This window comes from Gasterosteus aculeatus, chromosome 6 (genome assembly GCF_964276395.1).
Source record: "Gasterosteus aculeatus chromosome 6, fGasAcu3.hap1.1, whole genome shotgun sequence".
Lineage (NCBI taxonomy): Eukaryota > Metazoa > Chordata > Actinopteri > Perciformes > Gasterosteidae > Gasterosteus > Gasterosteus aculeatus.
The window spans coordinates 10,547,309-10,561,991 of NC_135693.1; the positions used below are offsets into that span (position 1 = coordinate 10,547,309).

A 14,683-nucleotide genomic window follows, 5' to 3' on the forward strand; every position below is an offset into this window, starting at 1 on the left:
GACAAATGTGTTATTATTTATTTATTCATTTAACTCACCTGAAGCACATTTATATTACAACACTGTAATAAACGTTTACATTTTACTTTCATGGGTCACATTAGTCACAACAATGGCACATTAACTCACTGCGCAAAAATTTCAAAAATACAAAAGAACAAATAACATGTAAGAAATAAAACAGAGGTACGACACAAAACATCAGGTAGGAAAGTCTCAAAGGTTTTTTGTTCAACCACAAGCCTCAATATCAACTTTAGTACTTGCAATTCAACAACCTTATTGGTCTCTATATGTTTTGGAGATTTTAGTGGCCCAGTAGCTCTGCAAAGTCCAGAGTCTGTTAATATAAAATTGAAATAGAATTATAAATAATGTTTACTTTTTGAATAGTTACAATACTCTGTAAAGCATCCAAAATTGGATATTTTTGTTTGACTTTTTTTTCTTTTTCTTATCGATACTGCAGAATAATATAAACCAACATTGTAAATCACACTTCACTTCAGACCAGTGACATAATGTTTCACTTTCAATCAATTGTCATTAAAAGGTAGAACAAACGGCATTAGTCAGTTTGTACAGTTTATGTGACTAAATTCTAAATTAGCACAATCTTTCAGGTTGTAAAATCCGACAGTCAGACAGAGTTGCTCTGAGGCATGGAGGTGCGGGACACTTCCATGTGCACTGTGGACATGGGAAAACGCTCACACCCTTCCTCTACCGGACTGCAGCGACAGTGCAGCAGCACTTCCCTCACCTCCTGGTGAAAGTTGGAATTTAGGAAGCCATAGATTATAGGGTTAATGCAGGTGGATGCCATGGCCAGCAGGTGGCAGAGGGAGAACAGCAGGTTGTGATGGCAGATGGGCAGAGCCTCCTGGTTCCAGTCTGACACCACATTGAAGATGGTCAGCGGCAGCCAGCAAAGAGCAAAAGCGGTGATGAGGGCGACCAGCATTATGTTGATTCGGCGGCTGTGAGTCATGCTGTGGCTCTCTGGTGTCCTGGCGCGGTCCAGCATGTCTTTGCGGTGACGAAGGCGCACAAAAACTCTGACATAACAGAGCAGGACCAACAAAAGTGGGCCACAGTACTGGAACAGAAGGAGCCATGTGGTGTAAGCGAGCCGGTGTTGCTGGGAAGGCCAGTGCTCCAGACAGGCCTCCATATGTGGAGAGGCGGGGGCATAAGAGAAAAGTGTGTGGTATGAATTTGAAAGCGCCGATGAGTTTTTGTATGTGTTGTAAGGCTGAGGTGGAGATGCATTGAGATAAGCCTGAGAGGGGGCTTGGTGATGGAGTGGAGGCTGAGACATGGTGACGTTGTAGGGCTCGCTTGTGAGCAGCTGAAAGGCCAAGAACGGCGAGGAGGTGAAGGAGGCCAGAATCCAAATGAGAACCACCACCATGTAGGCCTGAGAAATGCTTGGTTTCCATCCAGATGGGTTAATGATGAGCTGATGTCTTTCCAGAGCAATGAAAACGAGAGACAGCACAGACACGGTCACAGACGCACACTGGATGAATGGCACCAGCCGGCATAGCAGCGACCCAAACACCCAATGGTCCATTAGTGTGTATATGACGGTAAAAGGAAGGCAGAAGACACACACTAGGATGTCAGAGAACGAAAGGTTGCAGATGAAAATGCCGGTGACATTGACTTTTTCTCTGCGACGGGCGATGATGCAGATAAGGCCGATGTTTCCCACCAGGCCCAGCACCATCGTCAGGCTGTACCACACAACCAGACACACTGTGAGGGCAGAGGACATATGGCACTGCTCATCATGCCCGAGAACGGCGAGGTCTGAAAGGATCAGGGTCTTATTCCCCAACCATTCGGGCACAGACTCACTAGTGGTTTCCCCCTCCTCCCATGGTTGGAAATGTGGGGAGGTGGAGCTGCTGAAGGGCAGAGTTGGAGCTGTCGTTGACGGAGAAGCCTGGTTCTCGTTGCCGCTAAAGGACATCTCACCAGGACTTCAGTGTCACCGGCCCCCAGGATCAAACTGTCCATCCCGGTACTCTTAAAACACGCATCTGAGACAGGGAGAGGGAACGCACAGGGGGACACAGGGAGAAGAAGAAGAAAAACACAGTAATTACTTGCAAAGCAATCCTTCTTAAAAGTCAAAGTGGAAGTTCCTGCGGAAGGGATACTGTTTGTTCCAAGAGAAGCAAATAGTGAAGGAAAGGCAAGAAGTGGATCCGGTAGCAGAGGAATTCAGGAGAGATGCAAAGAAGTGAGAACTTTTCTGTATTTAAAACATTGTAAGAGGAGTTTTTAAGAAATCGCTCCAATTAAAACATGCCTTTTTGTTATAAATGTAGTCGTGCCAGTAACATTGCTGTTTGGAACAGCTGTTAAACGGATGCCATTACATTTTATGATTGTGGACATAGTTCCCAGAGGAGGAATGACTTCTCCATCTTAAGGTCCATCGTCAGCTCAACACAAAATTTTGATGTGTCAATTCTGCAAAAACTACCATCAATGCAAAAAACTGTTTCTCCAATTTTCTGTGATGATTGTCAACAAAATACACAAATAAGAACGTTACACACCATAAAGAGGTTGTTTATGCAGTTTACACTTGGCGAATGGCACATTTTTTCACTATAGTCCCTACTATTAGTATTTTGTTCTGCTGATGTTGCGCAGAGTAGTTTCAGTTCTTTGTCTTAACAATCCCTCTCTTTCTCTTCTTTACAAATCTTAAGATCTCAGACTTGTCAGCTCTCCTCCCACAACTGATCGCTTACCGTCAGATCTGAAGACTGAGCATAATAGCTTGATGACAATACAATTACTATGCATACGGTGACGCAGAGGCTTCCATTTTACACAGCAAATTATGTAGTATGTCACAGTGAGTGAAAGGGCATGACATTGTCAGAATCCTAAAAATGGACTTCAGCTCTCTCCCCTGAAACCTCTGCCATGTGCTGTGAGAACCAGCATCGGGAAGGAAATGAGCCTGTCATTTCCCATTAACGACACACACACACTTAGCTATCAGTCACCTCACACTGCATCATTACTAACAAACTCTGTCAGTGTGTTGAGTGAGCTGCAGGCGCATGGTGGAAAAGCAAGTGCAATGTCACTGGTAACCAGATTTAACAAAACAGCTGTAACAGAGCAGAGGAATCATAAAAAACAGCAGGAGAAAAGGGGGAACTTTTCCCGTTAATGGCTATTAGAAACCTGGACATGGTGCAATGATGTGACACCAGGATGCATATCCAGTAGGTAGCTGTTAGTGCCGTCAACTCCTTTCCAAAGCAACATCTCTGCAGTATAAGGTGCACAGTGACCTGGCGCCGCTCTGCTCTGTTCATTCTCCTTTTCTGCCTCAGCGAAGTGTTTTCCATCTCAGGGACAGTAATGACAGTGAAGAGAGACTTGCCCACTGTCATTTTTTCCTTGAATCTGACTTAAATCTATTCTCGATTTTATATTTTATATTTTTATTTTCAATTATTGACCTGTATTCTCAACTACATCTTTTTTTGGGGGGGGGGGGGGGGGGGTTCTACATAAAGCACATCCCACTGGAATCTTATTCTGCATCCATAACATTTTCTCTATAGAAATATTATGGTAGTTCAAGATGTTTTTTGTGACTACACCATTGTATTTCATACAAGTGTCCATGTTATTTATTTATTCTTTTGGAGCCTTGTATAGGTCTGTACTGTAGGTTCAGTGTGAGCCGACCTGGAGGGAATGACAAGTTGATTTGCCTTTAATGAATTAGAAACACATGTGCTGTCCTTTCGAGCACATATGCGCATGTGAAAGAGGAAGCCCAAACTCTGTGTAGTCACTGGGAAAATGTAACAATCTAACATTTGTATCTTAAAAGATGCTCACTGTTTCTATCGTGTGATTTCTCAAAAACCTATTTCCATTTTTATTACTGCATTACACCCAACACCAGGGAATATGACCACTTAATGGAATTCCCAGTTGCAAATTCATTTTTCAGTAATATCCAACACACACACACGCGCATGGTGGTACTATTCAGAATCAATTTTCTTGCCTCCTGCATATGGAGGAGCAGGATAACAGACGCGGTGTTCTGCCCCTGCACCGATGACCCGAGCTTCATTATTGGCGGGAGTGTCGGGGGACCGTGAGTGGTACCTCCAGAGTTTATATCATAACGATGGCTTTCAGGAGACGGGCTTTCCAAACCAAACATTAAACATAAGTGCATGTGCATATTTATGAGTACTTTTTTTTTTCTTCTTTCTTTTTCAGTTTCCCTGTGTTGGATGCATGAAATTGGAAATTGGATGCATATTCTCAGAAAAACTACTACTGTTTGCTATTGTTTCATCATTCAAAAATCGTACAGTAAGAATGCATCTGTGGACAAAAGGCTGCAAGCTGACAGTGGAGAAACATCACAGTGTCACATCTATTTACTGAACCAATAATTTCATATACGAAAAGACAGTCAAAGATCATTACTGCGCGTTGTATATCGTTCCTATCTGTTGAAAATAAAGCACTCACGTGGTGGGCTGCCTCGTGGAGACAACAGAGGAAACGACGCTCTGGACGGATGTGAATCCTCAGATGTGAGAGTTGGAGAAGGACCTGAACATCACAGCCACCACAACGCTTCTGTCACAGACAAAAGGCGGCTGTGGTTCCACTAGAATTGAGCTGCTAGGAGAGCTTTTAATGCCAGACCCTTTGAGCGCTGCACTCTGCTGTCACACAGTGGTGGTTTATTCAATGACATGCCAAAAAGGGCGTCAGATGAGTCTGCTGTTATAAAGACATAAAGTAGGCAAGAAGAGACAGAGCCCAGCTGGTTTTTAGGTTTTATCTTTATTGTCAAAAACTTTAAAAAATGACAAGAAAGACCAAATGAATCTGGATTGGATTTGTGGCTTATATATGCACCCTAAAATAGTTGATCAAATATGAATTATGAGAAAGACTGGTGACAAGTTTGGATCTCATTTGTTCCGAAACACGCAGGGGTCAAGCTTGTTGTGTGTTCACATCGGCTGACACTCCTTTGTCTTGTCTGACTTCAACAAGACCTTTGCAGAGCAGGTTTTCTTGTGTACAACCAGCTCACACTCATCAGGAATATCTACTGTGTCCGCGTCAGGGATCCTTGAGAGACAAAGAGGAAACAATATCACACATAGCTAGAGAGAAAAGTAAATTGTCTTCTTAAAATGGTTATCTGCAAATTAGGGATTTAGGAGAGACTTTATTCTGTGTAAAAGCAGGGGATTGTGTTTCATTTTTCTCTTCAAAGTTTTTTTTTTCTTTGCAAGTAAACGGATTGATGTCCACTGCGTAGAAGAATAAACAGGACCAATATGTCAGTTGGGGGAAACACCGAATATACACACATCTTTCATTTGTTGTGATGTGAGAAAAGTAAACATGTCAAGGACACAAAAAAACGTTTGTATGTAGGATTGCGTGAAAATAAAAGGTGTAATACCGTAAATGAAAGCACGAAAGTCTTACTTGCTACAGCAGCTCAGGCCCTCGTTCGTACAGGAGCACGCCATGCAGTCTCTGTCCCACTCAGAGCCAAAATCATGCTGCTTTCCGTCCTTGTCCACACACCCTGAATGTAAAGAAACAAAACCGCCGTTGGCCAACTGTTGAGCCCCTTATTAAGCTCTGATAACATTTCATCAGTGACTGAATGTGTGTTCATAGGTGTGGTTTTTTATGATTCAGGTGTCGCGCAAACACAAAACCACTGGTTGATTTTAGCCACTGTTGGATTTGGTGATGTCAGACGTTTTTGAATTATATTTCTTCCAAATGTTATGTCGACTCACCTTTTGGAGGGTTATTCGGATCTTTCGGTGCCAACTCCTGGAAGAAGCAGTAAGAGTGGCACAGGACAACCAGTCCCAGCAGACAAACAAAAACTTGGAGAGAAGCCTGAAAGAGTTGAATAAAAGACATGTCAAGCACGATGGCTGTTTACAGGCTCCGCAGTGCGCTCATGCTCTTAATTACCATCCCAAAAGATTCCCTAAAGATGGGAAAAATCCTGCCTTTTGTGCTTCACTCTTTTAGCGGTCAACAAACAACCAATCTTTTGATGTGAAACAGTTTCCACACTAAAAGTACATGTTTCGCTCAGTAGGTTTAAGAATAGTTGCTATTAAATGCGTATTTGAGGGATTGGCCAGCGCTACAAAAATCCAGAATTTTAAAATGGCCCTTTTATGTATATGTTTTAGTACAAAAGACATTATGTCTGCAACACAGAGCGTGTTTAAAATTAAATTTATCTAATGTAGTCTGCACAAGATATGTAAAGTTTTTTAGACGACCATTATTTGTACTTAGTCCTTACAACTGTTATTTGACACAGAATCATATTTGACCTTACTTGCTGATTCATCGGTTATCAACACTTATCGTATTATTATTAATACAATTATTTATAGCATAAGTAGAAAATATATAGTGCAATGGGACAGCAATGATGTCTTATAAGTCTAAAACATGCATCAATATTTACACCTATACGGACATTTTTTATTTAAGAGAAAAACCACTAACAAGACCCGAAAGAAAACATTTCTAAGATCTTCAGCGTCTTTGCCTAATTACATGCATAAGTTACGTACCATCCCGGTATGCGATGCGACCAGGTGAACAGGAAGCTGATCTGAGTGAGAGCTCAATGGAGCCTTTATACTTACATCTGTATTGTGCGTTGTTACAGAATAGCCAATAGCAATGTGACTGATATTTGTTTTAAGGCGTGTAGAAGGATGTAGCTAATATTGATATTACGGGCATATGTTGACTTTTACAAATTCACAAGAAATATGGATTTTATGTTTATATATATATTTATTGATTTTATTCAACTAACGCAAGAATAATTACATTATTGAAAGAACAATCAAGGAAACAGTTAGAAATATAAAAACTTTCTGTAAACTTATCTGTAAACTTTCATTGCTGAGCCAAAAGGCAGAGATAGATTACTTGCATTGCAAATAAAGCAACAAACTGTAAACAATTAATTAAAAGATTTAGTTAAGATCAAACAATGCCGTAAAAAAAAAAAAGTATATTCTTTGGAACTTTTGTTCTCCAAAAAGCCCGTCCTTGAACTGTGCAACAGAGGAAAGCGCTGGATAAAAAAAACTTCAATATCCCTCCCTCTTCATTTTATAATCACAAACATAATAGCAAAATTAGGATAAAAACATAATCATACTTAACATTCACATAAAAGTTTACATTGATCGAGTTTAACTGTAAATGTAGGAAGCTACACCATCCCAATGTTATGATTGAGAAATATAAATAAGTTGTAGTACTCGCTTCCTAAAGTGCAAATTAAAAACAGCTCTATGAGCAGAGAACAGGAAGTGTTCTTCCGTGGCACATCCAACGAAACAACCGCTTCTTTTGTTAGTAGTTACTAAACGGGTGTCGAACCTCTTTAAAGGAAAACTGCAGTATGAAACTTCATTAAAGCGGTGTGAAGCCTGATAGGTCTTCTCCTGCAGATGTTACGGGGGTATAACAACCCAAACCAGTGAAACAAACATTCCCAAAATAAAAACATGACCAACTGAGTGAGGCAAATAAATCTCCAAAGAAATGATCCACAGCTGGACCCCATAAGAACCCCCCACCCCCCTTCTGCTGTCACCTGGTAGTGCAATGTGCAATTCAATTCAAAGGAATTGTTTTGGGAAGTAAACTTATTCCCCTTGTCATCTCAATCGTTGATGAGAAAATAAATCATCTATGGAAACAAAAGGTTAAAACAAAAAACACCCAGATAACAAACTTCTAACCATACAAAGATAAGAAACAGCATCTCCTTCCGCCGCTGGTATTATAGTGCATGCACGTCGCAGAAACCCCTCTATCCAACCAGAGTCCTCATGAACGCCGGTCTGTTGAAGGGCCAGTGGTACTGGTTGGGGACAGGTCCGTTCACGTTGCACTCAAAGAAGGAGAACATGGGGAACCAAATGCGCGCCCTGCGGCTCTGCTGGAAGGCACGGGTGTTGGCTAACGTGTGGTAGTAGAGGAAGAGGCGAGTGGTGATGTAGAAGGCGATGAACACGTCGATGGAGTAGTGCTCGTGAGCCGCCAGGATAAAGAAAATGCCAAACAGGTTTAACACCCAGGAGATGGTGTGAATCAGATTCCACGTTCGTGGTGTGTCTGCAATTAAAGGCAATCATTATTAGGATGAATATCGTGGAATTTATAGTTTTCTTACCAAAAACAAATCCCCAAAACAGCAAAACACTACAGTAGCATGGAAGCTGAACACAAGCAAAGGAGCAAGTTATGTTGAAACAATGCTGCTGTGAATAATGACTAAATCACACAGCAAATATGTAGGAATCCATGGCTGACAGTAGTGCCCAACAAATTAGGATTTACTCACCAAATATAAAACTGTACATATAAATGCTGCTGCAGCCAAAAAGTTACTATTTATCAATCTATGATATATTATAAAAAGAGTGCCAGATAAAGGCCCCATTTATATTTAAAAAATAATTCATGACTCATTTTGTTGTACATACTATAAAACCCTCTGGGAAAATCTGCGATATCGGAAAATACAAATAAAATGGAATATAATTGAACTGAAATACTTGGAGGTCAATCACTTTGGAAGAAAAACAAAGGAGTGTCCACTCACATTCAGTCACAAAAAAGTTGAGCAATGTGATGACGACGGTGTGTCCACTGAACATGTAGTCGCCACACGTTTGGACGCCTGTCAGCGTCATCCCACCTCCACTCCAGATCAGCAGCGCCCTCTGGATCTTTCCCCAGAAATCCTCATACGTCTGAGGGGTAAACAAACCCCCCCCCCGCCAAAAAAACGAACAGCCATCAGTCATGCTGTGAATCACACCGGCAGCTGTTCATCAGTTATCACAGTGGGAATACTGTCGTCAGGAATAAACTGGAACATTGCCAGAAGCAAAACAATTTACTGGGAAAACTAGCAAACAAGTCTCATGAGTGCTTCCCACCTTGCTGGCACACTTGAGGTGCTGCCCGGGAACAGAGAGCGAGGTGACAAACATGGTACAACAACGCAGCAGAAACACAGTTCCCATCAAGGAGCACAACCGTCTGAAGATAATGGACCTGAAATAGAGAGGAGCAGTCACAAAGCCTTCCTCGCACATCACTTCTTAACCTGCATTGCATTTAGAGGATCCGTGTATTAGGGGGCGCACATATTTATGGGAATAATTGGACAGGTGGACTACCTGTGTTTGTGGAGGAGCAGGACCAGCAGGCCCATGTAACACAGGATGAGGCCACATGCTTCAGCCATCGCAAAAGCCCAAGGGATTCTGGGAACACTGAGTTCAAAAACATTAAGGGCGCAGATTAGATACGACTGCAGGAGCGTATGAGTGCAAATTAACTACAGAGTCTGCTGAACATGCTGTGGATACGTGGATTCATACCTGTCCAGAAATATGTCAGGCAGCGGTGGGTACGTCCTCATGTCCGGGACGCGCTCATGAACAATGACCATGACGAAAGAAGTGAATCCAAACACAAAAAAGACATAGATGGAACTGATGATTGTCTTCCACACCTCCGGGTCCAATCTGCCAGACACTTGCTGCCTGTACCTCCCGTTGGAGTGCGAGTGACACACAGAGTCGTATGCGGATCGGTCTCCGTTCCTCAACCTCAGCTCACTCCCGTTACTCGAGCGCTCCCCTCCGTTGCACCTCGGGTCGGCCGCGCCGCAGCTCCACTCGCCCCCCGGCGAGAGCCCGGCTGGGAGGCCCAGCTCCTCCAGCCGGGCCTGGTTCCGTCTCTGGAGCCGGCAGAGGGCTATGATCAGCCGCTTGATGTCTCCGAGCACACAGAGGCCCAGCGGAGGGCCGCGCAGGTCGGCCTCGGTCAGAGCCAGCAGGCTGGGGCCGTCCAGGCGGTGCTGGTCGCACAACAACTCCACGTACTCCCCGAAACCTTCATCCCGAAGCCACAGGGCCACCTGCTTACAGCTCCAGGAGCTCACAACGTCCTCTGATGCTGCCATGCCACTGCAGACACAGACACATGAAGTTTTTTTCTTTTCTTTGTTAGTGCCAATCCTGCTGTTTGAATGGAAAGCTCCAGGCTTTACATTTGCATTCTTTTATCACAATTTACCTTCTGAATGAATGAGTTAGAACTAGTTTGACAGAGCAAAGTCAACCACATTTAATTACCGTCAATTACCGAGGTAGCTGACAACGCTTTTCAGGTCCAAAAGAATCTATGCGTTCACTTGTGTGTTGCATTCACACTCTGTGTCTGCAGACATTTTACAACTAAGCAACAGTACAACTAACAAGTTATTGATTTCTTCCTTCAAAAATAATGTTTTTTTTTCATTATTGATTGGTCTGTCAGCCAGAATGATGTCTTCATCCAAAGGTCCAATTATTGTGAAATCTGAAATATATTAGAGACCAAAGGATAAGTTGCAAATAATCTCCAATTCAGATCTGGAATCAGCTTTATTCTGATAATCAATTGAGCATTTCATTGATTTTTCAAGCGTAAGCTCCCAGTAATCTCTCAAAATTGTGCTTGTTTGTGCACTTTGACTTGACCTTGTTCATGTGTGCACATCCTCTCCGTTCCATTAGTGTTATTACATGGTAACGACCAGTGAGTCACAAACCATCCATCAAACAGACAGACTTTGTCTCCCACTGTACTGATCAAACTCTGGCCTTTTACCCTCTGATAAGCTCCTGCCGTCCTCCCAGCTGCTCCAAAGGTCTGCGCCGCTCCACCAACACAACAGTCTGCAGACTCACTTTACCGCGGACTTGGAATCATGCTGGCAAGCAGCTTCCAGTTATCGGTAATACAGCTGACAGCACTTGGTTTGTAGGGAGGGGTGGCACTTATCAGCGGATAACGGACACCGTTATATGATGAAATATGATGAGATATCATGAAGGAGTCAGTGTGCTCACAGCCGGTTATTTACAGTTACAGTAATTGTTTTGTACAGTAATTATACAGAATTACAGACTAACATCGCCACTGTGATTATTTACTGAATCTGGGAAGGTTTTCTTCCTCTAAATAAATGATGATTCATTTGGTCTTGTGATAGAGCAGATCTCCAAATTGTCTTTTTGCCTTTTTTTGGCCCAACCAACCGTCCAAAAATAAGGAGTAAAACAAGATAAGCTCTAATCTTCACTAGAGCTGAAACTAAATAAAAAAATATTTAGAATCTAAAATAATTGTTAGTTGCACTGATGATCCACCCATTTAAATGAAAGTGTCTGTGAACCCTTCCGACATTACTCATTCCCTCCGGGGAGTGTCACATCTGGATTAACACAGACATCACGATACTGATTGCAAAACTCTGTTCTGAAAAGAAGCAGGACATGAGATCAGAACACCAAAAACTGAAGTTAGTTAGCATTATTTCAACAAAGTAGCTCGTAGTGATCAATACAGCGCACTGAAATGTGTCTGATCGGCCGATCAATATCAAATATGTGACGTCTGCACCCCGAAGCAACAACTCACCTCGTCTCTCACACAGAAAGGAGTTATTTTTAAATGACCCGTGAGTTACGTTACATGTCACTGGTTCCTCCGCCCGGGGATTTACTTCATAGGTGCCATGTCAGCTTGTTTAGCAGTGACACACGGCTTTGTCTCGGCGTGTCTCTGTGTGTGTGTGTGTGTGTGTGAGGGAGACCGTTTGAGAGACAACTTGACAAAGGGCTCATAGTCTGTTCACCACAGAGAAATGACTGCTACGTTTCAGCAGCAGGACAACAATCATGTTTCTACGTTGCTGTGAAAAAGTTTGAAACGCTACTTTTCAACGCTTCCACCCCACCACCCCAAAAACAAAGCGAACGTATAACCGAGAGAAACAAGTCACAGGAAGTACAAGTATTAGTTTACAACTGACTTGAATCGGCGGTCGTAGTGTCTCTTACCATGAGTCAGTGCACCGGGTGCAGGTGGCTCGTCTCTCTGAGGTATTTCATGGCCAACGTGCTTGGGGACAACCGAGCAACGGCGAACAGGAAGCGACAAACAACAAATAACACCAGAAAGAAGAGCCGGCGGGGAGCTCGCGCAGCGCCGCTCAGAAGCGCACTGACCCCTGCTGGCCACATCGGGGTACAACATCTGTTGGCGAGTTGCGTTTCCCTGCGTTAAAACGAAAAAACAAACAAAAAAAGGTGTATTTCGTGAGCTAATTTGTTTGAATTTGACGGCACAAACACAGGCAGTGGTTTTCAATAATAAAAGCTAAAACCACATTTCTATGAGTCACCTGTTGGTGACAGTCTGAAGCCGCAGCGACCGGAGCAAAGGGGACTGGCTGGCAGCAGCATGGAACTAACAGTGGTTTAACCCCTGTGAACTACACACAGCTGTGGTCTGAGGTGAGACGCGACGGACGGCGCAGAGTAAAGTCTGCATACACAGAACCAGCAGAGGAAAGAGACGGAAGACCCTGTCTCTTCACGAGCTGGAGGAGGTTTTACGTTTCATTTCCACGCTCCTGTCGCCATGAAGACGAGGTGTGGCCAAACCTGTATCTGGGTGACAGGTGAGTTTCCCGCGCCTTATTTAGGTCCATCAATACGTGTTAATAGTGCATCAAATGTGGTGTTTGTGTCAGGTCCACGTCTCATGAGTAGCTGGCTCCGGCTGCTAGGCATCACTCATGTGCTGAATGCAGCGCATGGAAGTCGGTGCTGGAAGGGCAGTGATGACTTCTATTGAACCACGGGGAGATGTCCCCGACCACCGACCTGCCGACATTTGACCTTTTTCCAACCCTGCTGCTGAGTTCACTCATCAGGCCTTAACATCTCTCTTTATGTCTCTTTTATGACGTCCAGGGAAGGTTGCTTGTGCACTGTGTTGTGAGGTGTGAGTCGTTTGGGCGCTGGATCACCTACTTGATGATTCATCACCACCTCAGTCTGGACCTGAATCTGGATTTTCCTAAACAAGTCTGAGGCTTAATGCAACAGCTTATATCCCTCGAACGAAGACTGAAGGACGAAGGGTTAAACGAGGATAAATAAAACAAAGCCACGAGTAATAAACCCATAGAATTGTGCACCCTTTAGTCTCCAGAAGTCAACGTCCTCATTCACACTTTGCAAGACTGTCTCCATTTGTACCATGCATGCAGTAAACAGTTCAACACTGTCCACCCCTCCCCTCCCTTGTCCTTTCCTAATGTGACCTCAGCGGCAACAGAGAAAGTCTTTCCCGTCTTTCAGTGAAAACAGACCAATCAATGCCACAGCAACATTGAATAACTCCACACACAGAGCACTCACCAGACACAGGCAGCTAATTTTAGAGGCGAGCGGCGTTAAAACGACCACCTGCCCTCGTCCCTCACTGAGCGGCGTACTGCCGGGGGACGAAGGGACGCTGGACGCTCGCAGTCGGTTGGAAGGGGCGCTCTGTGTCCGGGGAGAATGTCAGGGAGCAACCAAGACCTGGTGCTCATTAAAGAACTGGAGCACATCTTGGATTCCTGCACACTGGAGCTCACTCCAGTGGATGAAGTCTGGCCCAACCTGTACATAGGGAATGTGTGAGTGCCTTATGTTGGTGTGGAGCGTTTGTTTGCCGCCATGAGCTCTACAAGAGAGAAATGAGCTAGTTGGAGTAAACCGGTGCAGCTGCATCTCAACATCATTCCTTGACCTGTTTTATTTTTATTCCCTATATTCGCTCTGTTCTTTGTGTCTGTTTCAGGGCCGTTGCGCAGAATAGAAAGAAATTGCAGAAACTTGGCATCACTCATGTCCTGAATGCCGCGCACTCCAAGCAGGGCAGCATCGGGGACCAGAGCTTTTACGGGAACACCTGCGTCTACTTTGGCGTCCCGGCCGAGGATTCAGACCGGTTCGATCTCAGTCAGTACCTGAAAGCAGCGTCTGACTTCATACACAAAGGGCTGAAGAGCAAAGATGGTACAGCACTGCAACGTGACACCCAGACGTTTAACATTTAGCTGTTTCCTCTCTCTCATCCTCCATCCTGCTCCACAGGGAAGGTGCTGGTGCATTGCATCATGGGCATGAGCCGCTCCGCCACTCTGGTCCTGGCTTATTTCATGCTGCGGCAGCGTCTCCGTCTCGGAGAGGCCGTGAGGCTTGTCGTCCAGAAGCGAGCCATTTATCCAAACCGGAATTTCCTGTCGCTCCTCCTCAAGATGGATGAACAGCTGACACACAAACGGCGGCTGTGTCCTCTTTTCTGACACAAAAACTATTACAAAACGTACAGACAATATCTGTCATTCATTTTCTACGGTTGTCTGATTTTCATGCACAACTTATGAGTGTAGCAGCAACAGTGTTGTGATTGTCGTATATGTTCATGTCCTATTTCTCAGAGGGTTTTTTTCTATATTCAAACTGTATCCAAAACATAACCCTGTTGTTGTCTGGCAGGTTTACAAGCTTTGTAAATACTCCTTTATGATGTTGTTTTGAATATACGTCAAAAAGTGTTGTGATATTTCATTTATTTAAATATTATGGCTGGGTGGAAACAGAAGGAGGGTTTGCACAAACTTTTCCCATTTGCACATCCAAACATAACAGTTGGCTTATCAAAGTAGTTTTTTTCTGAATCATTT

At 43.7% G+C, this 14,683-nt stretch overlaps 4 protein-coding genes across 7 annotated transcripts; 1 reads left to right on the plus strand and 3 right to left on the minus strand.

The window, feature by feature from the left end:
* Positions 1–6: 6 nt before the first annotated feature.
* LOC120820628 (neuropeptide Y receptor type 1) lies at positions 7–4,676 on the minus strand. The gene is made up of 2 exons (XM_040178605.2): positions 4,537–4,676; positions 7–2,048 (listed from the first exon to the last, which is right to left on the minus strand). Exon 2 carries the CDS (start codon positions 1,976–1,978, stop codon positions 641–643), a length of 1,338 nt encoding a protein of 445 aa, XP_040034539.1. The 5' UTR covers positions 1,979–2,048; positions 4,537–4,676; the 3' UTR covers positions 7–640.
* Positions 4,677–4,838: 162 nt separating this feature from the next.
* On the minus strand, positions 4,839–6,753 carry LOC120820635 (beta-microseminoprotein). Its single transcript, XM_040178619.2, has 4 exons — positions 6,645–6,753; positions 5,841–5,946; positions 5,518–5,620; positions 4,839–5,151 (listed from the first exon to the last, which is right to left on the minus strand). Exons 1-4 carry the CDS (start codon positions 6,645–6,647, stop codon positions 5,031–5,033), a joined length of 333 nt encoding a protein of 110 aa, XP_040034553.2. The 5' UTR covers positions 6,648–6,753; the 3' UTR covers positions 4,839–5,030.
* A 100-nt stretch (positions 6,754–6,853) lies between these two features.
* LOC120820625 (sphingomyelin synthase-related protein 1) lies at positions 6,854–12,210 on the minus strand. 3 transcript variants are annotated; one of them, XM_040178602.2, is made up of 6 exons: positions 11,972–12,210; positions 9,489–10,079; positions 9,285–9,380; positions 9,042–9,159; positions 8,702–8,852; positions 6,854–8,211 (listed from the first exon to the last, which is right to left on the minus strand). In XM_040178602.2, exons 1-6 carry the CDS (start codon positions 12,193–12,195, stop codon positions 7,907–7,909), a joined length of 1,485 nt encoding a protein of 494 aa, XP_040034536.1. In that variant the 5' UTR covers positions 12,196–12,210; the 3' UTR covers positions 6,854–7,906. The 3 variants fall into 3 exon arrangements, with proteins under 3 accessions (XP_040034536.1, XP_040034537.1, XP_077960970.1); XM_040178603.2 differs by having other exon boundaries at positions 12,000–12,190; XM_078104844.1 differs by lacking the exon at positions 11,972–12,210 and adding an exon at positions 10,765–11,737.
* Positions 12,211–12,917: 707 nt separating this feature from the next.
* LOC120820634 (dual specificity protein phosphatase 13A) lies at positions 12,918–14,553 on the plus strand. 2 transcript variants are annotated; one of them, XM_040178617.2, is made up of 3 exons: positions 12,918–13,630; positions 13,795–14,012; positions 14,091–14,553. In XM_040178617.2, the coding sequence occupies exons 1-3, from the start codon at positions 13,512–13,514 to the stop codon at positions 14,300–14,302; spliced, it is 549 nt and encodes a 182-aa protein (XP_040034551.1). In that variant the 5' UTR covers positions 12,918–13,511; the 3' UTR covers positions 14,303–14,553. The 2 variants fall into 2 exon arrangements, with proteins under 2 accessions (XP_040034551.1, XP_040034552.1); XM_040178618.2 differs by having other exon boundaries at positions 13,379–13,630; positions 13,795–13,955.
* Positions 14,554–14,683: the final 130 nt, after the last annotated feature.

Bases quoted from the DNA above. Each gene is read 5' to 3' on its own strand.
- LOC120820635 (XM_040178619.2), bottom strand. The intron at 5,621-5,840 runs GTGAGTCGACAT...CTTTACATTCAG, and splicing joins TCCGAATAACCCTCCAAAAG to GGTGTGTGGACAAGGACGGA. The intron at 5,152-5,517 runs GTAAGACTTTCG...TTGTCTCTCAAG, and splicing joins GGCCTGAGCTGCTGTAGCAA to GATCCCTGACGCGGACACAG.
- LOC120820625 (XM_040178602.2), bottom strand. From the start codon at position 12,195: ATGTTGTACCCCGATGTGGCCAGCAGGGGTCAGTGCGCTTCTGAGCGG. The intron at 9,160-9,284 runs GTAGTCCACCTG...TCTCTATTTCAG, and splicing joins CTGCTCCTCCACAAACACAG to GTCCATTATCTTCAGACGGT. The intron at 8,212-8,701 runs GTGAGTGGACAC...CTTTAATTGCAG, and splicing joins CAACTTTTTTGTGACTGAAT to ACACACCACGAACGTGGAAT.
- LOC120820634 (XM_040178617.2), top strand. From the start codon at position 13,512: ATGTCAGGGAGCAACCAAGACCTGGTGCTCATTAAAGAACTGGAGCAC. The intron at 13,631-13,794 runs GTGAGTGCCTTA...TGTCTGTTTCAG, and splicing joins AACCTGTACATAGGGAATGT to GGCCGTTGCGCAGAATAGAA. The intron at 14,013-14,090 runs GTACAGCACTGC...CCTGCTCCACAG, and splicing joins AGGGCTGAAGAGCAAAGATG to GGAAGGTGCTGGTGCATTGC.
- LOC120820628 (XM_040178605.2), bottom strand. From the start codon at position 1,978: ATGTCCTTTAGCGGCAACGAGAACCAGGCTTCTCCGTCAACGACAGCT.